This window comes from Stegastes partitus, unplaced genomic scaffold, assembly GCF_000690725.1.
Source record: "Stegastes partitus isolate 25-593 unplaced genomic scaffold, Stegastes_partitus-1.0.2 Scaffold1035, whole genome shotgun sequence".
In the NCBI taxonomy this organism is placed as follows: domain Eukaryota; kingdom Metazoa; phylum Chordata; class Actinopteri; family Pomacentridae; genus Stegastes; species Stegastes partitus.
The window spans coordinates 92,947-118,535 of record NW_007578766.1 but is presented as its reverse complement, the minus strand read 5'-3'; the positions used below and the strand labels follow the sequence as shown (position 1 = coordinate 118,535).

At 46.3% G+C, this 25,589-nt stretch overlaps 1 protein-coding gene across 2 annotated transcripts; it reads right to left on the bottom strand.

Moving 5' to 3' along the window:
• Positions 1-1,089: 1,089 nt before the first annotated feature.
• Positions 1,090-25,589, bottom strand: epha2b (eph receptor A2 b). Of its 2 annotated transcripts, none has more exons than XM_008295265.1 (17): positions 25,465-25,589; positions 24,757-24,836; positions 22,552-23,200; positions 11,240-11,395; positions 10,590-10,949; positions 10,279-10,409; positions 9,190-9,361; positions 9,014-9,104; positions 8,284-8,339; positions 8,068-8,193; positions 7,228-7,413; positions 7,060-7,121; positions 6,390-6,599; positions 6,138-6,287; positions 5,674-5,867; positions 4,356-4,511; positions 1,090-2,966 (listed from the first exon to the last, which is right to left on the bottom strand). In XM_008295265.1, the coding sequence occupies exons 1-17, from the start codon at positions 25,547-25,549 to the stop codon at positions 2,858-2,860; spliced, it is 2,973 nt and encodes a 990-aa protein (XP_008293487.1). In that variant the 5' UTR covers positions 25,550-25,589; the 3' UTR covers positions 1,090-2,857. The 2 variants fall into 2 exon arrangements, with proteins under 2 accessions (XP_008293487.1, XP_008293486.1); XM_008295264.1 differs by having other exon boundaries at positions 7,216-7,413; positions 25,465-25,568.

The following is a 25,589-nucleotide window of genomic DNA, read 5'->3' as shown; positions in this document are numbered from 1 at the left end:
GTGAAGTACGGCATCAAGACTTTTAATCAGAATCGGAAGCTTTTATATCGCCAAGTGAACTCGCACGCACAAGGAATGTGACGTGGTGAATGAGATAATAACAAGAGAGAAGTCTAGATCTGAGAAATCCTAAATAAAATGTGTAAAAGAAAAGTATAGAAGTACTACGTCAATAAAAAGTACTGTGCAACGAGACTTAAACTGTTTCCTAATTCATGACTTGGTTTAAGTAATAACGCAATATTGCACATGCAGTTGAGGAATTGCACGTGATGGTAACGCAACAGGAGTCTTTAGTGGTTTACTGACGGCTCATGAGGGATGTGGCCTGAGGGAAGAAGATTCAGGATTCCACTGTGTGGACATCACATCTATTACAGGATCCAGCTCTGGAGCTAAAACCACCACAGCAGCATCACAACACAGTGGAATCATCTCTACACCTTAATCCTCACTAGGGTCATGGGGGGCGGAGTCTATCCCAGCTGACTCAGGGTGAAGGCAGGTGAACGGAGAACCCGGAGAGAACCCACGCTGCACGGGGAGAACATGGAGACTCCACGCAGAAAGATCCCGGGTGTCCTCACCGGGACGCCAACCGGCGACCTTCTAGCTGCGAGGCAACGATGCTAACCACTGATCCACCTGCAACCCCTTATATGAACTATTGAATGTTATTAGTTCTGCTTCTTGTCTCTCCTGCAGTCAGTGTTCAGTTTTTTCTTTTCTCTTCCTCCTCTAACTTCCATCCAACCGGTCAAGGCAGATGTTGGCCTTCCGTTAGCTTCTGCTGGAGGGGCCTTCGTCTCCACTCTCTTTCCTGTAATGTTTGGATTCAATGGTTTATCTATGACAATGTAGGTTCTTACTATTAACATTAGTCCGATTTATTTGCGTTATGTATATATATTGCAGGGTTCTAACCTTTATATTTAAATTAATGAGATCAGTTTGCATTTTTGACAAATGATAAACACAAGTAAAGACTTTAAACTTATTAAGTAAAGTCCCAACTCCAACCTGATTTGTCCACTAGAGACACTTTGTTGTTTGAATGATTGACGCAAAACAAGTCACTCTGAGTCAAACTCAGTTTTAAGACTTTATTGCTCCACATATGCAATGAAGAAGGCAATCTCAGGTGATTCAAGAATAAAAAAGAACATTCAAGCTTTTTTTTGTTGTTGTTTTATTAAAAATGAGAGAGCGCAACCTCTAATTATAAACCCAGCTAAGTGTTTATCAGTATGAATAAATAAAAGTTCAAAATAAATAGACTATTAAATACAGTATAAAACAACAGGCAAACAGGAAGGAATTGCAATGGAAGGAGTTTGCTCTTTGATGAAGGAACAACGTGTTTAGAAAGGCAGCAGAAGTAGGAGCTTTGGAGAGTGTTGGGAACTTAGAAAAATAATCCGTTTGGCAATATGGTAAATAGTGAAATCATACAAAATGTACAAAAGAAGTAACTGCAACCAGTAAACCAGAGCAATAACAAAAAAAATTCCCTTTTCCAAAGATGGGTCTACCTGCTACAACAGAATCATTACATCTGAAAAATACAGTCAAAATTCAAGTAAAGGAAGGTGTATGTCAGTAACACAATGATTTGCAGTCATCAATTAAGAGCGCTGGGGGACGCAGTCCACTTTACACTAGTCACCATCGGAGAGCCGCTTCGTTAAGCAAACCCTCGTTAACATCACACACGGAGGCACTTTAAACGTTCTGGAATGAGTCGAGCTCTTAGTCGTCGTAGCTTCAGCGCGGCACTCAAACCCACAGAAAAGTGAAGTTTGTAAAGCTTTTACAAAATGAGACATTGAAATTGCAAACCAAACTATTATTAGTATGAAATCATCAACCACAACAACTCATCATAGCATCTCTTTGTTTTGTTTTTTCCCATGTATGTGCATTTTTCTCTTCCCTCGTGGTTGCCGGCACGCTACCGACAGCCGCACTGCCTTCTACTCTGTTAAACAATCTCCCAGTTTGACACCACGGTGAGTGTAATCGCCCCTTTTTCACAAAACTCTGAAACGAAATCAAGATCACCCGATTCTTGATCCAAGTGCTACATCACAAGTCCCCAATGTTTTTTTTTGGTAATCGCCCATAAACAAGAAAACAAAGTGAATCTGTACAACAACAGTACCTCATATACTTTATGTCCTCTCTTCTTTTTAAATCAAATAAACATCACTTCTAGGATTATAGCTTAATTTCTGCACCGAGCCGGCAGGAGGCCGGTAACAACACCAGGTCCGTTCATACACCTAAGCAGCACCGTCTCTTTAACTCCGGGCCAGCTCAAGCTCATCTCAGCCCGTCCCGATGCTCCGTCCTCAAGAGGAAATGGAGCAAAGTGCCAAATAAAGAGAGACTCTGTGACATCAGCGCCAACCACAAACTGAGCCGAGGCTGGACTTCTGTTTGTTTGGATGCAACGAGCTCTGGGGGAGTTTCTGTTTTCTTTGTTTCCTGTAAAGCTGAAGCCATTCCCAGAGGTGAACTGATTGTTGATTTTTATGAAGCAGGAATGGAAGATTAAAAAAATAAACGCACGAGCAATTGATTGTATCTGTACAGAAGACATGGATAATAAAAATACATATTTAAATATACTGAATCTACTCGATACATCTATTGGTGTGTATTTGCTCCATTCCCTATGGATAAGATGAAGAAATCAAAAAATGTACAGTAAGTCAGTCTGATTCAGTCGGCCCAACAGGATGGCGAAGTTCTCTTGGTTCTGCTGACCCAAAGCCGTCCCCGCAGCATTGCTCCAGCTCAGCGTAGAGTTCAAAGGGCTGCAGTGTCTGATTTGAATTCCCCCCAACTGCACAGATCACACTGCAAACACGCTCAGGGTGCTGGTCTGGTCCTTTAAACCCAGGATGCTGTAGGCGATTCTTTTCAAATGGCCGGGCAGCCTCACCCCGATGTTCTTAATATCCCTGTAAAAAAAATAAATAAAAGAGAGACATGACAGTAAGAGGAGCTGCACATGGATTTACACTTTGGCCTCTTTCCAACACTTTTCATGCACATCCTTCCTGTCTCTGAAGCCTTGAAGTAATCACTGACTCATTCAACGTGATGAAATGCCCGCCCCGAGCTGAATCTGTTCTCGTCTGGCTCGATCACCGAGCCAGCTAGGTGGGGCGCCTTCCAAGTTCCTAATCCGCCGAGCTTCAGTTTATCTTCGACATTAAAGAACAACACGGGAAGAGGGGGGGGGGTTTGCTCTTCACAACACGTGATGCAAACCTGCAAAAAGCCCTGCAACACACCAGGCCAAAGCAACAGCCTTAATTACAGCCTTAATTACTTAACGAGGATTCTCCCTGTTGACCATGAATCACTTGTCTGGCAAGCAGAGGGTGGGTCGTAAATAACTGCTGGTTTTCCAAGAGTGCTACCAGATGCCCTGAGATGGAAACATGGGGCCATGAAATCACACCATACTGTATGACAAACACTTCAAAAGGCTTGGTCTCTGCTTTACAGTCTGCCCATCTTCCCAAGACCAGACTAACTGACATACTTATACCATGGCAGAAGGGGATGGGGTTCTTCGTGTGGTTAGAAAACGCTATGGCCCTCGTTATTGTCCCAAAGTAACCTCGTATTATGTTACTTCGCTAAAGTAGTTTTTTCCAAAAGGCTAAGTTTGTTTCATTAAATTGCCCTCTTAGCGCAAAACATCTGGGAGGATCTAACTGCCCCGGACTAGCTCGAGCTCAGTTCAGTATGTCCCGAGTGCACCTCTTCAATCTTTCCAAACGGAGTTTTACATCCATTTTTTCCAGTTTCTTAATCTCCTGTAGCTGCTCCTGCTCCACAGCCGGCTCTGCCCTCCGTTCTTACTTCAATGCTGAAGAAGCCACAAAAGGTCTTTGCCCTAAGCAAGCAAAACCGGCGGTTTCAGGGGCTCAAGCAAAAGTGCTGCCCAGGGCAGCTGTGGGAGAGGGTGCAGGGAGGGAAAGAAATGGAGAGAAGGAAGGAGAAGAAGAACTGCAGCGACCACAAGCCGCCACCACCAGCCTACTACAAATGAGCCCACTCCTCCTTCCCTCCATTACATTTTCCATCTTCAACATTTCTCAACTTGTAGCTGAGGTTGGAAATTATATTGTGCTGCTACTCTGTTGGCTGTTAAACAACAAAAAAAAGCAGCGTTTTTAGGAAAGCAAATATAAAAACCACTGCAGGGAAGTCCATCATAGGTTTGGTGTAATATGTTGGTTTTAATTCATGACATAATAAAACCACATTTCTTTCCTTTTCTCTGCCAAGAACACAGAACCAGATAAGACAAACACTATTCAAACGTTTCTACTTACTCGTTCTTCATCTGCAGGACCTGGTCCATGGTGATGATCCCGGCGCAGCTGAAGTTCTCGCTGTACTGGCTCATCTTGATCGACTCCAGCCACTCGGACACCGACCTGAACGGAGACCCATCCGAGCCACTGGTGCTGGGCAGGCGGATGGATACACTAGCGAAAAAAAAGCAGATCCAAATGATAATAATGAACAGACTTTCCCACAACAAAGGCGGGTGACTGAGGACAGTAATTACAGGAAACCAGTTGGAAATAAAAACCAGTTGGAGGAGTCGAGAGTCGATTAAGGTGTCAGCATCACAGCTACGTGTCCTTTCTCACTGTTTCAGGCTTTAATGCTTCATCACAAAAGAGAAAGTATGCATTCAGGCAGACTGCTGGAGGAAGCTTTCTTGTTTGGGGCTGAGTTCACATACATTTTTTTTATGAGCCTGGCGGGCGAGGCATCAGCGTGTCCTGTTGTAAGTAGGACATCTTAAAAGTTAATCCCCTTTCTCCTCACTTGACCTTCAACCTCCGGCGATTTTCTTGAAATTGGAGTTAATGGGAAGCTGCTCCTCAACCTGTTTTTAAAGCCCATCCTCATCACGTCTTAAGATGAGGGTAAAGTCAGATGAATAAAGTCTGAATCAAACATTTGATCCAAAGCCAAGTTTAGACAAAGAGGAGAACACTCCGGGTATCACATAACCACAAAGTCTCTCCGGTTGTTGTCTTCAACTATTTAAACTACTTAAAATGGCAATATGATTAACAAGCATTAAGTCTTCAGAACATTTCCATGCCGTAGCTCCATCTACGATCCTCAGGCTGATTCATTTCATGGTGCGCGGCTACACGAGGATCGCCGACACTGTTGGAAATAGTTTTCTTTACTCCTGGATCTGTGCATGAAAATATTTGACCTGTCGAGTTTTTAAATACTCTGAAGTACACTACATCGTAATTCTCTCTCTTCTTTTTTATTACTTAAGCCTGATTTGGGTCAAACTCTGCAGCCTTGGTCACCGTTCTGAATTATTGCTGCCTCTTCTTTTAGTTATAGAGCTCTTCATACAGTTAAGAAAAGCTTCCCCTCTAACAAGTGACCACTTGACTTTGAGTGCTTACTATCAGGGTTTTATGCTACATAAGCAGATAGCAGGAACCAAAGGGAAATTAAAAGAGCGTCAGACTAAATATAGCGTTTATATTACTTGTTCTGGTTGCAAAACTGTTTCCAAGAACTGCTTGCTGATGGAGGCAGCTACTGGAGGATCAGCACTAGAAAAATACGCATTAGAAGCACTTCGTCTGCTACGTAAATAAATCTCACCGCGGGTCAAAGTCTGCGATGGTCTTCAGGGAGTCTGGGCTCCGCAGCAACTTGTCCAGCAGGCTGACGATGTCTCCGAAGCGTGGCCTCTTGGAGCGATCCTGGAGCCAGCACTGCAGCATGAGCTGGTAGACAGCGGAGGGACAGTCCATGGGGGCGGGCAGCCTGAACGCCTCGTTGATGGCCTTCATCACCTGCAAGCAGAGACTCATTAGATCTGTGCTCAGTAGTAGGTTTTTATCAAATGTTTTTTAGTATAACAGTTTCATTTGTTTAGATTCTCGGTCATCCAGGTCGTTGTAATTCTAGGATGTCAGTTAAAAAAAACAACTGGACTTCTCTTCTTCAGTTCAGAAACGAAGACGTCTACTGGATGAAACGTCCAGTTGTTTTTTACTGAAGCTCCTGGGATAAGGATTGAAAGCTAGGTTGCAAAACTCCGATCTATAAACAGTGAAACTCACCTCGTGGTTGCTCATGTCCCAGTAAGGTCGCTCGCCAAAAGCCATGACCTCCCACATGACGATGCCGAAACTCCACACATCGCTCGCTGAGGTGAACTTCCTGTACGCTATGGCCTCTGGAGCTGTCCAGCGGATGGGAATCTTACCTCCCTGTTCAAGAAAAACACAGAGAAACGAATAAACATAAGCCTCTAAACACTTTAAGCAGCCAGATCCATCCCAGCTGCATCAAGCTTCCCAGTAGCTACTCACACTGGTGGTGTACGTCCCCTCAGGATCGTCCTCCAGCACTCGTGAAAGGCCGAAGTCCGACACTTTACACTCGAGGGTGTTGTTGACCAGGATGTTGCGAGCAGCCAGGTCACGGTGGACGTAGCTCATGTCAGAGAGGTACTTCATGCCTGCAGCGATGCCGCGCAGCATGCCCACCAACTGGAAGGAGGAAAACTCCCCATCATGGTCCTGATGGGAGGAAAATAAGCACAGGTCTGTTTTAGTCTTGTGATCAGGCTTTAATTAAACTCTGAAAGACAAACGAGTCTCGCACAACAAAATGGCCAGACTATACCTGAAAACCTGAAACACTTTGGTTTGTTCAATCATATTTGATGGAGCTAAGCCAAGGATACAAGTTTGGTTTCTCTTCAAAATGGTGACAGGAGGAATTGTTTTGTGAAAGATTTGCACACATGGATTGTTATATGATCCAAATCCTCTGCACAACTTGACATTTTCAGTGTGTAGGTTGCTGTCTCAGAGACGGTTGCTGTTGTTTTATAGTGAAAGTGAGTTGAAGAAATGGTGAACTGCACGGCCAACAGAAGGCGTTAACCTACAGCCTGAAACCAGCGAGTCCAACTAAAGAAACACTGACTATACTGCATACTGCACAACAATGTTTGAAAAAGTATGGCGGCCTTACCCTGAGGTACCGATCCAGAGCTCCGTTCTCCATGTATTCGGTCACGATCATCGCATGTTTAACTGCACGAAGAAGAAAAGATTATTTGCCTTCACTGGCCAAAAAGAAATAACGGTTGAGAAATAGTTTTTTAAAAAGAAAAGTAGGAAAACTCACAGAAGTCCTTACATTTGGTGACCACCCCCTCTAGACGGATGATGTTCTGGTGGGAGAACTGGCCCATGATGGAGGCCTCGCTCAGAAAATCCTGCCTCTGTTTCTCTGTGTAGCCGGGCTTCAGCGTCTTGATCGCCACGGCCACCTCCTTCCTGCCCGGCACCTTCAGAATACCACGGTACACCTCACCGAACTCCCCTGCAGGAAAATAACAGATATCAGACGAATGTGATCTTAGCTTCTCGCTGCAGGGGGGTTGGCTGTGCAACGGAGTGAAAACAAGGAAGTCTCTGCGGCTGTTTTGCCCCGGGCTCTCTCACAGAGGTGTGTACTGGCTCGGTGTTGAGAGAGAGAGGGCCTACGTGGGGTAATTGGTGCGTAGCCTGTGGTGTGGGAGCATGGGAATCAGCTGTCACATGAGGAGAACGGGGGGCACATGGTCGTGGGAACTGGGGGGTTGGAAAAGGGTCCTGGTTCAAAGGGTAGAGTGGTCGCACTTGAATAAACGTATCAGCTATAAAAAAATCTGGGCAGTGCCCAGGAAGGTGTTTTGATATCCTTCCAGAACACTGTTTCTGCAACACTTTCTTTTGTGTAATTGTTCGTGTCAACGTCGGCCAAAACACGGAGATCCTGCGGCCAAGAGTTGCCACACAATAAAGTGTCTCAACTTGTTGAGCGAGAACTCAGCCAGATAGATGTTAATCTCACTAAAGTAACCACCGTCAGTCAGCCTGTTAAGCTGTGGAAAATGCACAATATAAACAGCGAATTTGGGGGGGATTGGAAAAATCTTTCAACATCTCGGAGTTAAGCTCCAGAGCAGACGGTCTCAGCAGAGATGTCACTCACCAGCTCCAATGACTTTCTGTTTGGTTATGTGGCTGGGATGGATTTCAGTGGCAAACTTCAGGACGGCTATGTTGGGGTCCTCGTACGTGTGTGGATCCACGTAGGTTTTCAGCGGCTTCAGTTGTTCTGTGAGCCAAAGATCGACCATGATTAAACAATGACAGATAAATAAATAAACTGAATGAAGTGAGGGATGACAGATGGGTTTTATTCTACCTGGGCTGGAGAAGTAGGTGTCCTCTGGTCCCTGCCTGGTGTGAGAGCTTCTCTTCCTGAATGAAAACATTAAAAAAAAAAACATCTGCAAATTAGCATCAAAGAACAAACGAACTTGTGTGTCTGTATCATTTTGCCTGCTTTAATATCAATAGCACATAGCAACCTTTGAAAGCATTTTTCTAGACGTTCTAAGGCTTTTAAAAGGATCCCGACACCAGTGCAATGCGTCCATTCATAAAGCGGCGGCTCTTTGATAAAGCCTGACGATAGGCTGTGTTTGCCAAGCCGATTTAAAGACTGAAAGACAGACAAGTAGGCGGGAAGGAGGTGGACGGGCGGGCTACAGTCTGCTACAGTACAGCACCGGGTCACCTTTACAAAGTGCCTGTGGCCCGGTACAGAAAGAACCAAGCGCCTCTTATCGCCAACAATGTACCACTCTGGGCTAATTTCCTTTCAAAGGCCCCAACACTCGCTAGACTATAACCATTGAGCAATGACAAGGCACATTCAATGCAAATTCCTCCCTAGTGAGCGCTGGGACACAGATCCACAGAAAGAGAAAGAGAAAGTTGGCTGAAGGAAGAGAGACAGGGAGAGGTGAAGACAGACTGAATGCAAAGGCCATTTGGAGGCCCCACAAAGGAAAGACAGAAGAATGACAGAGGAAGCCAGTGAAGGAGGGTGTGTTCTGACTGATTAACAACACAGTGGGCTGCCTACTGACCGTCTGCGCAGGAACAGGACCACGACCACGACGAACAACATGGCTGCTCCTCCAACTGCTACACCCAAGTATAATGCTGTGTTGCTGTGGCCTGGAAAACAGAAGAAGGCACATGAGAGAAGTCCCACTCCTGAACAAGCCGACGAAACATTTTCTACAGTTTCTCTCCACTGTACCTTCAGACAAGGTCTCGAACTGCTCCTCCATGCTGGAGCCTCCAGGGCTGCCGTCGCTGCTGAGGGCCTGCACCCTGAACAGGTAGGCGGTGCCCGAGGCCAGATCGCTGATCTGCACAGAGTTCTTCTCCAGTATGAGCACAGTGTAGGTCGTCACGTCCAGGTTATCATCCTGGAGGCAGAGGAAGGGAGGTCAGGCAGAAATTCAGACAAGATGGAAACCACAGTTCATTTTAGCATCACATCAGCAAGATAAGTCTACGAGGGAAAGCAGTCTTTCCTGTAACGTGACTGTTTACTTGTGTTTGCTAATGGATATTTCTGCAGATTTGCTCGTCTATGGGCTATTCAAAGTGCCCATTTGGTGCCCCTTTCAGCAACTTAATGAAAGTATTACGTCATCTAAACTGCTTTAAGTTATTGGATCCTGAAGGAACGCTCTCTCATCCTGCCTGTACTGTGTATGAACAGCAACATGACAATAAACTTGTTTTGATCAGAATATGTGTCTGTTTTTTAGCTCAAAACACTGCAACGATGGTTCATTTTACCATGACTGTAAAGTTCCTAGTTCTAGACGGGTTGTTTAAGTGACTGTAGTTTTAAATACAGCCGAGCTGCTGTTGTCCCCGCCCGCTTCAGGAAGAAGATTCTCTGATTGACACCACAGAGCAAACAGTCGACCACATGGCAGCTTACCTGGATGTGAATGTGTGTGTGAGACCAGGGCTTTATCTAAATATGTCTGAATTCAAAGCACAGCTGTTGTTTTTATCACAGGTGCTCGGTGAGTTTGTCAGATGACTGAAAAACGCTGCTGCTGGTGAACGTGTATTTTCGACGGGATGCTTTTCAGTCACTGTTTCCTACTTGTTCTGTTGTCTGACAACAGAAACAGAAGAATGGCAGCAACAAGCGTCTTCATATTCTCAGACAATAAAAATTGATTTTCACCACATGGGACCTTTAAATTACACATCTCATAATAAATCACACATTGATGTAGATGTCTGTAAATAATTTTAAACTTGTAAAGTAATGATGCATAAGATGCTAAATTTGTAGGAGAATCAGAAAACAGATGCACACCTTCTTCCGGTAGGTGAGTTCATAGCGGATGGGTCTGGACTGGGCCCGTGGTCGGGGGGACACATCCCAGGAAAGAGACAAGCTGAACGAGGACCTTTCCACCAGCCGCATGGTGGTGATTTTGGGAGGCTCTGAGGACACAAGGTGGAAAATGCTTGAATATGAAAAACATGGCCAGACTTCAGTGATGAAATCAGTTTATCTCGACTCCTGCAGCAACATTTCGACTTGCCAAGCTGTCACCACCTCAGATAGCATCTGTCTCTACTGCAGCACAGATATCATCACTGCCTCCTATCAGCAGCGCTCACCTGTGTAGTGTAGCGACGTAGTCAGAGTGCTGGAGGAGGACGGCCTGTGAGCCCGGGGCATTGCCTGGGTAGCCGGCAGCGACACGCCGCTCTGAGCCTCCACAGTGAAAGTGTAGTTGAGGTGAGCGTCCAGCTCGCTCACTGAAACCTTGGTGTCCGTCAGGCGCATGCTGGCTGGCTCGTAGCGGATTTTCTCTCCACAGGGCTGGCACACGAGGCCCTCGCAGCGCTGGCATTCAACATTGTAGGTAATGTCAGTTCGGCCTCCGGTGTCTTCAGGTGGGCTCCAGGACAGCAGCAGCTTTCCTGCAGAGAGCTGAGTGGTGGTGGCCACCAGATCCCGCGGGGCAGAGGGAAGGCCTGATGAACACAGGGTGGGAAATGACATTGCATGTTAAATAGAATAGAATCAGAGGCAGGCCAAATGTGCTGGATGCCTTTAGGACATGACAGAAAGCCTAAAAAGGAATTTGAATTTGAACAGAAGTGATTTCTGATTCTTAAAGCTGCATCTTACAGAGTCAAACGTGCACTCCAAGTTTAGAAAGCATGACAAACAAAAAGCACACACTAGAACATCCCTGCACATCCTTGTTTAAATGTCATTTCCTATTATCCCAATGACAGCCAACATTACTAGATGTTCTTACCTGAGCAGTTTCCTGTGGGCGGGTCAGTTGGGGCCCGGTAGAAGCCATCCATGCAGGGACAAAACAAAGCCCCGGCGCCCAGTCTCTGTGTGTTGGCAGGACACGGCTCGCACTTGCTAGCAGATGCTTCAGCTTTAAAGAAGCCAGGCTGACATTCTGCAAACACAAAAAGACATTTGCATGAGCAGCCGCACAAGGACAATAGTGACTTGAGGCAGCATCCAGTGTGACACGGTGCAAAGCCAGTTCCTCCAAATCAGCTCAGTTATACTCTGAACTTTTCAACTTGCAGCAGCAACAGCAGGAAGGTTGAAGGGACACAAGGCCAAAGGTTGGACTTGGACAAGCTACAGAGATAGAAGGAGGGAAAATAGTGTTGACTCTACTCATTAAGACTCTCTGCAGCTAAAAGGTTGCTCAGATGAGCCCAGCCCTGAAACAAAAATGCAGACTCCCTGCTTTGCCGGCACTCCTACTCTTTACTTTTTCAACCACCAACCCCCCTCTGCTGCTGCTTTCTTACAGTGCTTCTCTCAGCAAACACAACCAGTTATCCCACATTCCATGACAGTAACTCAATTTTCAACACAGCAAGTGAAGAGAAAAAGAGGCAACAAAAAGGAAGCGGCCCAAAGCGGCGACCGTTTGTTTTATTTTTTCGAAGACACACATGTAGACCTTTGAAACTGTATCGCCGAGATAAGATGACACCTAATTTCACACGTCCAACAGAGAATAAAGAAATGCAGGTAGAGGGTCCAGCTGTGCGTAGCGGCGGTGAAACATGAACTTAATACGGCGTGAAATTTTGGAGGGAGCGCGCGATGAAGGAGAGTGAAAATGAGACGGATCCCCTTTAAGTCCGGCGGCTGCTGCTGCTCATGTCCTCACACCATCGCACGTTCATGCACACACACACAAACACGTTCATGTATGCATTACACACAGGCACCCACACCCGTATGCATGCACAAAATACACATACATGTATGCAAAGCAGACTTGTGGACACATGGGCAAATCTGACATCACAAGAGGGATTATGTCCACTGCCTGTCACCTGTTCATGTCCCTCTGCACACACACACACACACACACACACACACACATATATATGTATCCACACATTTCCTTCCTTCCTTGTCGTTCGCCTGGAGTGTTTAAATAGTTCGCGGCAGATGTCATAAGATGTTGACGATGCAAATGAGAGCCGACATCCAGGCCAAAGGACAACACAAGACGAGTGAGGAAAAACTGGAAATGAAGAAAACTGTGGTCAAAAAGAAACAGATCAGACAATGTGGACACAGCCATGTGTAGCCAGGGATTGAGGTTAATGCCACTGACCGGCTAGAAGCACTGAAACATTCAGTCTTAAGCCTTGATTATACTCTGGTGCAGACGAGCAGCTGCTGACACCCACAGACGAGTACTTGTTGATAATACATGCTACTTTTCTCGGCTGTACGAGTCTGCTTGCAGGACTCGGTTGCATAAATGTGCAGCAGGTTGTGAGTACATATTCTACACACTGTGACTTTGAGCGGCACGTGGACGTGTGCGGAGAAGATTGGTGAGACGTTGACATTTACATCCCATACTTACAGATGCAAAAAGTTTTATGCTGGCCTTAGACAAAGACAACGTTTGGAGGCCAGATTCCAACAGAGCAGAGCCAGGTACAGAGACAATATCAGGTTCGGATACTGTCCTACAATTGCCTCTCACTGCGGTTCACATGAATGAAGTTCTTCTTAAATCCACAAGTGACTACAGGCGCAACGTGGAGAGCACATGGCCAGCTCTCTATTTAAATCACATCGAGGGGATTTACTCGACGGCTCGTGAGTCTCTCTTCATCTCCGTTTGGCCTCTACTATCACTGTGGTTCACCGAGCTGGGCCAGAGCTGCTGTGAAAAGGTGTACATTAACTGAAGAGCATGACAAAGACGGTGAAAAGAAAAAGAATTTGCAAGTTTGTCCAAGAGGCTCACATATTACTCAGTCCTACCCTCAGGACAGCATCTCTCCTCTGTGCCGGCCAGCTGTTTCACTAACAGCTACTGCTACTCATTAACGCAAATGAAGCAGAGGTGCGGCGAAGCAGAAGAGAGGTGGTATGGAGGAACAGAAGGCTCAAAAAAGAAAGAGAGGAATACTGTATCCTGCTGAGGACTGAAGAAAAGAAGGGGGAAAGAAAAGAGACAGGCCAGGGCAAACTCTTGCATTGAGAAGGGGGAACAGCTGCTGCCTCAAACCCTGATTCATACCCCTACCTCTCCTCCTCGTAATCCCCAAATTCCTTCCTCCCCTCCTTTCTCTCCTCCCAGTCATCACTAAAAAGGCTCCCAGCTAACCCATTAACATTGCTATTCACCACTGACCAGCAGGCAAGGAGAATACCATGCCATTCAAGCACTGAAAGAAAAAAACATACACACACACACAAGCATTGCAGATGGGAATAGCCGAAATGCCACATGGCAACTGAATAGAGGAGGACTAGCCTCTTTTTGGCGCTACAGTGCCGGCTGCAATGCATCGTGGTCAGGCCTGTGGAGATGATGGCCTTACACTGTGAGTCGCCTCTATAATCAAGATGCATTCCAGTGCACACCACCCAACAGGAGGCCTGTAGCAGAGCGCCTTTAGTGCAGCTCCAGTTTCAGCCCAGTTCTCCTCCATAAAGGTGAATGGGTTTGTGTATCCAGAACACAGAGCGACAGTAAATGTAACTGGATGACTCTGTGCTGAGGTATTTAACAAGAGAATTCCTCGACAAAAGAGAAAAGTCCAGCAAAAGGAAACTTCCTGCTTGCATGGAAAAGGTGGAGGGGGGGTTGGATTGTTGCTGGACACAACAGGAAGCAGGAAGTATGAGGCTGACGCAGCCTTCCTTCCTACGGCAGCCAATCAAAGAATGGACGCAGAGCGGAGCGTGACCAAGAGGAGAACCAGCACAGAGGCAACCACAGTCAGACCAAAACGTGTTGATCCAACATGAACATGAGCATTGAACCCATGGTGGGGGGTGGGGGGTCCTGAGGTGAATGATCTCATAAACAAATGTCTCTCAGCCTCTTCTGAGCCTGGACAAAGTTAGACTGGCCATTTTTTTCAGTCCCTCTTGCTACAAAGCGAGGAACTGTTTGTCATCTGAGAGGCCCCGTGTGCCTTAAGTGGCTCTGTTTGTTTATGTAGAGTGAGTGCAGGGGCCTGTTGCATTCTGGGAGCCCGAGTGGCTCTGGAATCGGAGCCTCCGAGGGCCCCCCCGGTTCACTGGCAGAAGTTAAGATGGATGAGATGGCGACAGTGATGAATGCATGGCTGGAGAGATGGATGAATGGGTAGCATGGTGGCTTGACAGCAGAAATGGGCAGTAGGAGTAAATGGTAGGGCCCCCCTCCCCCCCAGTCTGGTCCAGCGCCGGGCTTTTAAAAGGCAGAAAGGTCACGTCTGCCTCGGGGTAGTTGTGAGTTAAACTGTACATGGCTTACAGCGAGCCAGTGGCCAAGTAAAACAAACACATGCTCGCAGCGAGGAGGAGGAGGAGGAGGAGGAGGAGGAGGAAGGAGAAAGGTTAAATTCAGAATTATGGCAAGTGAACAAAAAACATCTTGGAAAAATAAAACCAACCACAAAATAAATACAATGTGTAGATCTCTATCAGCTCCCTAAATATATCTGGAGGCAAGCAAGTCTCTGCTTTGTCTGCACCCTCATTTATTACCCTCCCCAGCCCCCTCTGGCCCGAGTCGCTCAGACCTGTAATTGCAATATGTCATGTCAGTTTGTTTGTGTGCCGGGTGACAGCGTGTCATTAGCATTTTGGGGGTCTGGGGTTACGCTGGAACAATGGGGTCTCTGATAGGGGGAGGTGAACCGCTAACCTGAGCCAGGGGTCGCCGAGGTGGAGGAGGGCAGGGCAGAGGGAGCCGGGGGCAGTAAAGGTGTAGGGGCTGATGGAAGTGTGTGCGTGTGCGTGGGGGGGCATTAGTCAAAAGGATTAGCTGACCAATGGAGCAGCTGTAAGGGCATTACATCTGTTTTACAATCGCACTCGTGCTTTCATCTGAGGTTGTTAACAAACACAATAAATTCCCTGATCCCCTTTCTCCTCTCACTCCCTCTGACAGAAGGACGGAGTGAAGTGGACTCAGGCAGACACAAAACATGCTCAAGAAGCTCTGAAGTAACACAGATGCTTTGAAGGAACCAACCCGGGCCGACACGATCAGCCCCGCGTGGCTTCCAGAGGTCACAACAGTCGTGGTCATTTTGAAATATTTGCAGTCGGATCCAGACATCCAGGTGACAAACGCAACACCGCTTTACTGCCCCACAGCGGGCCAACAGGTTACGCTCTGCATGCCGACAGCCGTCTGCTTCCTGCCTACGGGAAGTGACCAAAACGGGACCAAATGCACCAATAAACAGAACGACTTATCAGGCAGGACAACAAAATAGAAAGCGGCTCAGCACCGGCCGACAATGAAAAGCCCTGAGCCAACGGGTCGGGGAGTCACCGAGGGATTAGGTGACCTCCGGTTTCCGCTGTGGGCTCGTCCTGTTAGCGGCGGGAGGGGGGCCGTGTTGTGCTGTGGGGGACGACTGACTGACACGGGGGGAAGGAAAGTGCTGACCTCACACGCCTGCAGTACAATACAAAGCGCCTCACATTGCTGTGGACACCCCTATCACAACACACACACAGACACACACATATACACACACACACACACACACACACACACAGGCTCAGGAATGTCACCAAGAGGAAATATGTCCCAACTGCCCCAGCGCAGCGCTAACAACTGCTGAGGTCCACTCGTTGGACTAACGGCCTTCTGAAGCAAAATTAGAAAACAACACTTTGCTCAGAATTTGAAGCGATCGACACACAATTAAGTCAACATTTTATTATCTACAGCAGATGAAATGACTCCATGTGTTTTGTTGTTTGTAGTGATAATCACACATACAACCCCCTCAGCTCTACAGAAGGTTTCAGCCTCTTTTCACTCTTTGTTTTGCTTTTCCAGGCTGCAAGCTCCACTCAGCAGATAGTTGTCCAAACCTGAACACCTACAGAGAGCAAGAGATGCTGGTGGAGGCCTAAACACAGCAACAGGATGTACCGTAGTTCAGAAACAAAACTGCACATCAATGCGTTAACGTGTCGGAGCTAACGTTACTGTTCAGTTTGCCGTAACAGCTCTGTAAGGCGATACTATGCGGTGCGGTGAGATTAACCATCAGACCTCAAGCTGTTTTTTTTTTTAAATTCCTGTCATATTTTTTTATTCACTGTAATATGAAGCGCTGCAGCTCAGTCATGGCTACAGATGATCCAGATACGTCTGTGGTAAAGATATAACGGCATAAATCATTATTATTTTTAATTTGTCTCCATATCTGCAGCCTGCAGTTCGGCCCAAACAGTTTTTGTCACATGACTCTTGGTTGCAGCTAATTCACGACTGACCTCATGGTTGTAACGAGGACGGCTTCGTTTTTTTGTTTTTTGACAGAATCTGGTTTCTGCAAACACTTGATGTTTGTTCAATTTTTAAATGAAACTCATTTAATAGAAGTTCTTTTACCGCAGGAAGGTTGAAAATCCAGCAGCTCTTCATGTTTTTACAGTTTCTGGCTGATAAATGAAAAGCTCTTTGAAGACGGCGTGTCGTTCAGACCTGCCGACGGGTCCCATGGTTCAGAGGGTTTAACAGACAAAAAACACAAGATTTAAATTAATTTTGCTTGGCTGTATGCCGTCATCTGTCAAAGTTGTTTTGCTCTACGCATGCTAAATGCTGGATGCATGTTAACATGTTGCTCAGCAAAACGACGCACAACATCCAGAGGAAACATTTCTGATATAACGGTTGGTACGAAGTGGGTTCGGTGCATTCTGACAAGGCCGCCGCTGTTCACACTTTTAATGCCACAGCAAAGCAATTTCCACTCGTATACATTTACAAGTCATTTGGCTCACAAGATCTCCTCAGCGCTACATTTTCATTTTGTTTGTAGTGCCTGCCAACATACTGCTCGCTACAGACGTGGCAGAACAAGACGGTGCATGACACCACTTGAAAGTGCCTTCAGAGTTCCCCCATTACCTAACCAGCTCCCTCCAGTTCAGCCCGCTAGGTAGACGGTACCTTGGCGTGAGATCTGAGAAACCCACAAATTCAATGTAATCACGGTGGCTTTCAAGAGCCAAGCAAGAAAAGACAGAGGTTATATCCAGCCTGCTCATCTAAATGAGCAGCACTGTCCGATTAGTCTGACTTTTTTTCTCTCTCTCTCTGAGATCGGCAATAGGGAGCAAAGAGTCAAGGAAATTTGGTAGAGCAGAAAATTTCCATGTGGGGATTATCCTGCAGGAGTGAGATGATTCCATTATGTGAAATCCACCTTAAGCCGACCAAATGTAATCCCTCGGAGGACGAGAAGTGGTGCCGTGTTCACATCTCTTTGTACACTCATCGTCAGATAACGTACAATTGCAAAAGGGTGATGATGATGAACCAGTTGGCTCCAGGTACATTTAGAGACTGAATCCTGGCCAGGAAACATTTGAGTTGTGGCAATTTGGGAGGTGACTTTTGAAAAAAGCAGGCAGCCGAAGCCTAACTTCCATTATTATGCTCATCAACAAAAGCAAAATCTCACAGCTAAGGTTTAGCTTTTACCTCCACCAGCGCCTTAACCACCATGTGAACAGCACAGATCGTTTTCTCTCCCTCTTCACTTAAAACTCTCTGATTGGTAGCATTGTTCCAATTTACCCTCTATTTATCTTTACGAGTCAGACTCGGAGAAATGTATTTATCGGTGAGTAAGACAAGAACGGTGCTCAGTCTAAATAGTCCCATCAGGGCCGTGTGAAACGGGATGTTTAAACTCTATTGGTGTCACATTCGTGGCGTGCACTCCGGCCAAAAATAACAGTCGCCCTGTGATTTCACGGACAACATGAACACAACACGCCAAGGAAAAACTTTTTGTTTGCCTGTCAGTTTGTTGTTCTTGGGACAGCGTGGAGCAAACCAGCATCCAGCGCTGCACAATCTGTTAAGATAAGAAACTATCAAATAAATACAAGATGAGAGGCGGAGGCTAAAATAGAGACTCTTCTGAGGATGTGGGGACTTAGGTAGAGGACGGCGAAAGAGATTGCACAAAGGCAAAAAAGCAAGCAGAACCAGTAGTTACTCTGCTTAAAAAGCCCAAACACACCCAAGTCAATTACTACCCGTACAAATGGCTCACCGCAGCACGCAGTCACACTGCGTCTTAGTCACCAACTGCTTGTTACATCAGCTGAGGATGAGCTTGGAGACACGGAGGGAAGGAAGCAAGGAAGGAAGGAGGGGGAGAGAGAAAATAGTTTACTGGAAGCTCTTTGGCGAGAGGTGGAATAATTTTACTGGAACTCGGCGGACAGTTGTTCCGTCGAGATGTCATTTTCTCCGAGACACAAACTGTCCTCGGCGGTGCAAATATTCCACATTGTCTCTCCCCTTTAAGAAAAAAACAGCCTCGTGTTGACCAAAGTGTGGGATTAAGGCCTATTTGTCGAGGCTTTAGAGCAGCTGATGAACCCGAGGAGCAGCCGGGGCAGCCAGGGGTCCTTAAAGAGGTGACACATGGGGTTCATTGTGTCGGGGGGGGATTATGGGTCAGGAAGGGAGCCCATGACTCTGATCATACTAGGTCTAGTGAATACATCAAGCTCATCATCAGAAGTCCTTTGCAGCAGCTAAAGACAGGAACAACTAACAAAACACTCAACTCTGCTCACCACCTTCAAGCCTAAAATCCAACAGACTGTTGCTGCTGCTGATCACGCCGGACTTTATTTACATACCTATACACACACTTTCCTGGACCTCATGCACATCTTTCTTCACTCACATGCCTCCATGCTTCCTACTTGTTTATTTTTGTTCCACGTCATGTTTATGTGTCTGTGTGTGTCTGTCATTTACATGTGCGTTTGTTCCTGCCGGCGCCTCTTGGCCAGGTCATGAACCGGTTCTCAAACATTTCTACCAAATAAATAAAATAAAAAAGGGAACTTATGTCAGTGACAACAGAGAGTCATGAGTGGAAATGCCAGCCAGATATCGCTAAAAAGCAAAACTTTTTTCTGAGACAGACGCCAAATGTAAATAAAATACTGCGTTTACTGTTCAAATTAAGGTTTTTAAAACATTCAGAAATGCCCGTTGGTACAGCAGCGAGAGAGGAAACAAAAAAGTATTTAACTGGACAAATAAAGTCTTCTTCGGGCCTCCATCCGTCTTGTGCGGACTGTGACTGTATATAAACTGTGACAGCGTTTATCGCCGCGTTTCAATGCGTTTCTGATCCACTGTATGATTGATGCTGTATTTTGAAAGCCAACATAATTCTCCTTTACAAGAATCTGTAAAGCTTTCACAAACAACAAAAGCCCATTTTGTGCCGTGCTACTGCCGACTAAAATGATTTATAACCAGTTAGTTGGTGAGCTGCTCTGAAGGCCTCCACAGCACAGAGAGCGAATTGTTCTGTCTTTGGCGTTTATTTGTCTGTTCTGCAGTTAGTATGATGACCATCGAGGGAAAGTGCCACATGCAGAAATGTCAATAGAGGTTTGACGGGGAAAAAAAAGATCCTATAGACGTAGAGTTTGACGGATCTCTCAGCCAAAAACACCACCGCGGTAAGAGCTGATGAAGAGACGGAGACAAAAACCAGATGAAGTCACAGATTTCTACTTTTAACAGGTCCCAAAGGGTCGAGGAGTCATAAAACCGAGTGAACACATCGCTGAACATGGAAACTTTCAACCTAAGTAAGAAAAAAAAACTCCATAATTGAAGTGTTGTGGTTTCTCCCCAAACAGCGCTCTGTACAGGAAAGACACGGGGACAATGATTAAGTGCGTGTCGGTAGGATATTCCACTTTAAGCCCTCGGAGCCATTCATCTTGGCCCCACGCTGCAGCCCTGTGATTCATTTCCACCTTCATCTGGAGCTGCCCTCATACATCTCCAGCCTCTCATTTGACTCCATCCTGGTAGTTTTTTTTTTTTGGAGGGGGGGTTTCTTTGTTTAGTCGTTTTTATGTGAGCGCTTGACCTGGAGCAGCTCTCCTCCCCCCTCCTGGGAATTCCACAAGTCTGGAGTAATGTTGGGAGGCTCCTCCTCGGCAAACTGATCAGGAATGTACCAACCAACGGGGGGCGGGGGGAGAGAAGGTGGAGGTGGGCTCCGCCGACCTCGCGAGGAAACACAGCGCCTCATTGTTCTCCTACCTTTGCATTCCGCTCCTCACCTCTCTCCGTTTTAAATTCACACCCCTCCTCTAAACACAACCTCTCGCTCCTCCTGCCTCCTCCCCGGTCGTCCTACCTGGAACTTTCCCACATGTGAGCGATGCACTGACAGGAAGCTTCATCACTCTGATCGGTCTGTTGCCAATGGGAGGGAGCCCAAGCGTGAAATCGGATCTATTAAAAGCAGGCTGCATGTGAATTTTACAACCGCAGTCCAAGGCGTGTGTGTTTTAGTGCCATCAACTGATACCCGTGTACGTTTCGAGTCGTGCATATTTTAGGCCATGACAAAGAGATTCAGGAGAGGCAGCAGAGGAGGACGAGCACTCGGGGCTGATTGGAGTCTTTAGGTGTTTTGTCATGGAGCAGATCTCAACAGGTCCTTGCTTGCCGGCTGCATGTTCACATACACACCCTCAGAAACTCAGAGGAGGCAGGAGCGAGAGATGGATGCAGACGGGAGAACATGCCCGCTCACCAGAGGAGGGCCTCTGCTCTCTGTGATGCTTGATATGAACAAAGTCAGCGAGGCTCAGAAGCTTCCTCCTCCGTCCTCCTCCTCCTCCCTCTTCCTCCCATCGGCCTTAAAGATGCTAATCCATCACAGTACAGTAGCCTCGCGGTGGCTTTGATCACTCTCAGTCACTCTGACAGGCCTCTCCACAACAATAAAAGCCTTCTTTGCAGGACTTAAACATAACTTCAGCGTAGCTACAAAGCCTAAGTTATGGTTGGACCACATAGCGCCGCGATACAAAGACAGATGATAATTAGAGAGCAGGAGATCTCCCGATGAGTTCTGAACTATGAGAACGGGTGTGAAAGGTGAAGTGCTTGAGCAAGACGTCCATTAAACAGCATTTTGAATGAGTCATTTCACAGCTGGTTATGAGTGAGACCACAATGAGACACCGTAAAGAAGATCTGCACACATGTCGTCCTACCGAATGAGTTTAAAATAAATAAAAAAATAAAAAATCACCATGCTCACTTTGGGTTTAAGAATCACACGTGTATTCTGAATGTGATCTCTGAGCATTTCCACAAATGTTTCCTAAATTGCCAAACTTGAGCCTTGTTCACACAAAAAGTGCCGAAATTTCTGGAATAAGCAAATCGTGCTCGTGTGAACCTTTGCATACAAGTGCATACGTCAAAAATCAGCGCTGAAACTCAACAGCGCGTTTCCTAATTTTATAGGTATCGGTTCAAGGTCAGGGATGATGCCAGGACATGTACAAATGAGGGCCTAAGCATTCCTTCCATTGCAGTGGAGCCACGTTAGCCAGGGGGAGAATTCCACCCAACAATGCTAATAACACCTACGATAAATACCCACAGTACGCCAAACGGGCCCGTTTTACAAACTACGGCAATTTAAAATAAAGGCAAATAGTCCCTTTAACGCTCTGAACCCCAGATAATGCCTGAGGGCTTTAAATAAAATAAAAATCCCACCATTTACCAGCCAGAAAGTGAAATAAACAGGAAGAATCAACAGGTTTTTAACTTTCCATTGGTGCTTGAAACACTAATCTGCAGCATGTTGCTTCATTGGGACATGATACCGAAGAATGTGTCCTTTAAAAAAATGCCAGAACTAAATAGTTTGATCTATCCAGACTCTGTAAAAATAGAAAAGTAAATTTTGTGCTTGTCGGTGGAACCACAAAGAAATCAGCTGTGATCAACAGCCACAGAAATACTGAGACTTTCTGCAGGCAGAAGAGGAAGGAATTAGAACTAAGTTAAAGTGTAAGCAGCAAGATATCTATTGTATGTAGAGCTTCAGTTTTTTCACTTTTAATCTTTCTCTAGTCCTTGTTGTGCTGTTGGTCCCATAGAGGTGCATGACTCTGCATCACAGAGAAATATGTGAATAAAAATGTTAGAGGAGCAAAAATCACAGGGCTCAGATTCTTTCTGATGCTAGAAATAGTTCTACAAGTACCAAAGATTCAACAGCATGCTTTTACCTTGACAACCGTCTTCAGCCTCTTCGTAGCCAGGTTTGCACTGGCACTGCCCGACCGGCACCACCCACTCCCCGTCCAGGGTGCAGTAGATGCAAGGCAGCTCCTTGCTGACGGCGTTATCCACGCACACCCCGGTCACCTTCAGCAGCCCTCCATTCTCTCCTCCAGCCACGGTCTCAGGGAACAACGCAAGGCTCTTCACTGTGGCCGGGCACGTTTTATAATAGACCCTGACGGAGAGGAGAGCGACGCAGGCTCCGATGTCCTGGAAGGCCAAGTAGAAGCCTTTTCGAGACAGGTTCTCCACGACCCGCGTCTCCTTGTTGATGCGCAGCTCATTTTTGCTGGTGATCTCATCCGGGGCGATGGTGGCCACCTTTTTAAACTGGCCCTTGCGGAAGGTGGTGCCCACATCTGCGTCCGACTCAGACGTGAAGAGGTTGAAGGTTTCCTTGCAGGTCAGCGAGGCTCCATCGAACGAGTTGCAGTCGCGTACGATAAACTGAAGTTCCACAAAAACCCGCGAGGCGGACGGACGCCGCTGGATGAAGGTGGTGCGCAGCCAGTTGTCCTGCTCACGCTCTCCAACGTTGCAGACAGAGTAGGTGTAGAACTGAGAGCCATTCAGAGTCCTCTGGACGACCTCCCACTGAAAACAAAAAGCGCACAAAGGTTAGCGATACAAACACGGACCGTCGGGGAGCTCCGACCACGCCGGGCAGAACCAAACCCGTTTCAAGGGACACGGTCACATGAAGGTTCAGCCGCTGTGAGCTGAACATGAAAACAACGGCGTGGATAAGAGACCTCGTACTTCCACACATTGCTCATTACTCCCTCCTAATATTCTAGCTATGCTCTACAGCAATAAAACATTTGTGGTGCAGAGAGCAGAGGATTCCTCTATACGAGCCTTCTCAGCACAACAAGGCAGCAAACCTCAGGGCCTTCTGCTGAGGAAGCATTTCTGACATTGCAAAGATACCAAATTATTTCCAAGTCAGTCTTTCAGATTCTCTCGCTACTGCTGGCATCTTCCCCAAATAGCTTTGCTGCTTACATACTAAATGCTGCCGCAAATATTTAAAAAAAAAAAAAAAAGTGACAGCAAGTTTTAACATAAGCTTGGCTGACGAGGAACAACTGGTCCCCACAGGGCCAGAGGCTGCGGTTTGCTCCCTGCATGTAGCCACTGTGCTATTAATTAAAGGAATGTGCTTTGTTGGCCGAGTGTGTGGTTTTGCTTATAAACTGGGTGTACAACAGCAGAACCAACACCTCTATTAAACAGCTGGTGAACACTTTTTATGAGGGGGCCTTTAAATCTTAAAATATCAATTATCATGATGGTGGTTACATGAGAACGAGCTCGCAGTGAAAATGTTTCCAACAAACTTTTAAAAAACACAGAGCAACACCTGAGGCTGATTAGTGAAAAAGAGAAACTTAAGTGTCAAAGGGATTATTTAAGCAGTGAAACCTCTTTGAGAATGTTGGGTGAGCCGCTGTAAAGCAAGCCTTCACATGCCTTTGAGTCATCAGCACATGAAATGAGGCTATTTACAGTGAATTTGCATGAGCCTGACTGGTCAATTACTCTGAAACCGCAGTACGGAGGAAGGCACACATGTCTCTGCTGCACTGGCAAAGAGATAACCGCAGCATTCGGGTGTATTAATGTATTCTCTGGATGCATCGCTAAATGGAGAAATTTTCCCCTGATTTAAGGAAAAGGTAGCTCCGGCTGATTGGCCCCATCCACAGCCCCTCCTCTCCAAAAAGAGGTACCACATGCTGCAAACTTTAAAAGTTAATTGCTCTCTAACATACAATTCTGGAGCCGAGGCCTTGAAACCGCAAGAAACCACAAGTATTCCCAGTTCAGAGCTAGCAGCTATTCTGTCTGCCTGAGCTTTGGTGTAGCCCAGACATGCTCTGCAGGCAACTCCTCACAGGATCCCGCGACTCCTTCCCATATCCAGACCCGGCAACCATTAGGCTCACCCTGCCAGGTTTTATAGCAACCTGACATGTACGTACACACACTGGGCCCACTCAGACGCTAACCACACAAGTCAAATGGTCAAATATTTTGCACCGGAGGCTCTCACTTGAGCCGGGCCCTTCTCTCCATGCTGATACATCCTAAAGGCAAATTCCAAGAGGAAACGTGGGAGCTGGAGGAGCAGAGTGAGCAGTACTCACCCCAGGCTTGTCCCCCTGATCTAAGGGCCATGTCAGCCAGCCCAGTTCACCTCCTGTTGCCCTCATGTCCAGAAGCACCTCTGTGGAGACATGAGAACAGCGTCAGTCAACCAGGATACAAGCAGGAAGGATTTGACAGCAGGCAGCAATCTGACCGCTGCTATTTAGAAATGGAAAGACATTTACAAATGACAATGAGCTGCAATTTGCTAATTAATCACATTTAGTGTAACAGTTTATAGTTTAACACAAGTTTTTATGAGTTTTCTTTATTTGCCACATGAGAGCAAACTTTGGTTAACTTCTGCAGCAGCAACTTAAACTAATGGGTGGAAAATTAACATTATGTGTAGAATGAAAACCACTAAAACAGAGAAAAGCAGAGATTACAGAGTGATCCACGCATGTCATCAAGGAACTTTACTCAACAGACTTTCTGGAGAATTCACCTGCTGGTGTTAGAAGCCTGAGAGGAGCGCACACGCAGCAACTCACTAACAATCACATAAAACATCCAGCAGGGAGGCATCTGAGGCATCCAGGTGTTCAGAAAATACGAGTTCTAAGAAAGAATGTTTGTTTCCTGGTTTTAAAGTTTCCTCAAGGAGGCTCCCCGCGTGGCACGAGGGCTCGCCTTCACCAAAACCCAAACACATTTCAAACAGCTTTACGATTTAAAAAAATAATAATAATTTCTAAGTCACTCACCTTCTTTAGTCTGTAATGTAATGAATATGCCGTTGATAAGTACATATGAAAATAATAAATGTCTGACTCCACCAAAGAACTCCATTTGGGAAACTTTTGCTCGCTCTCTCCGCTGCTGGCTGTCG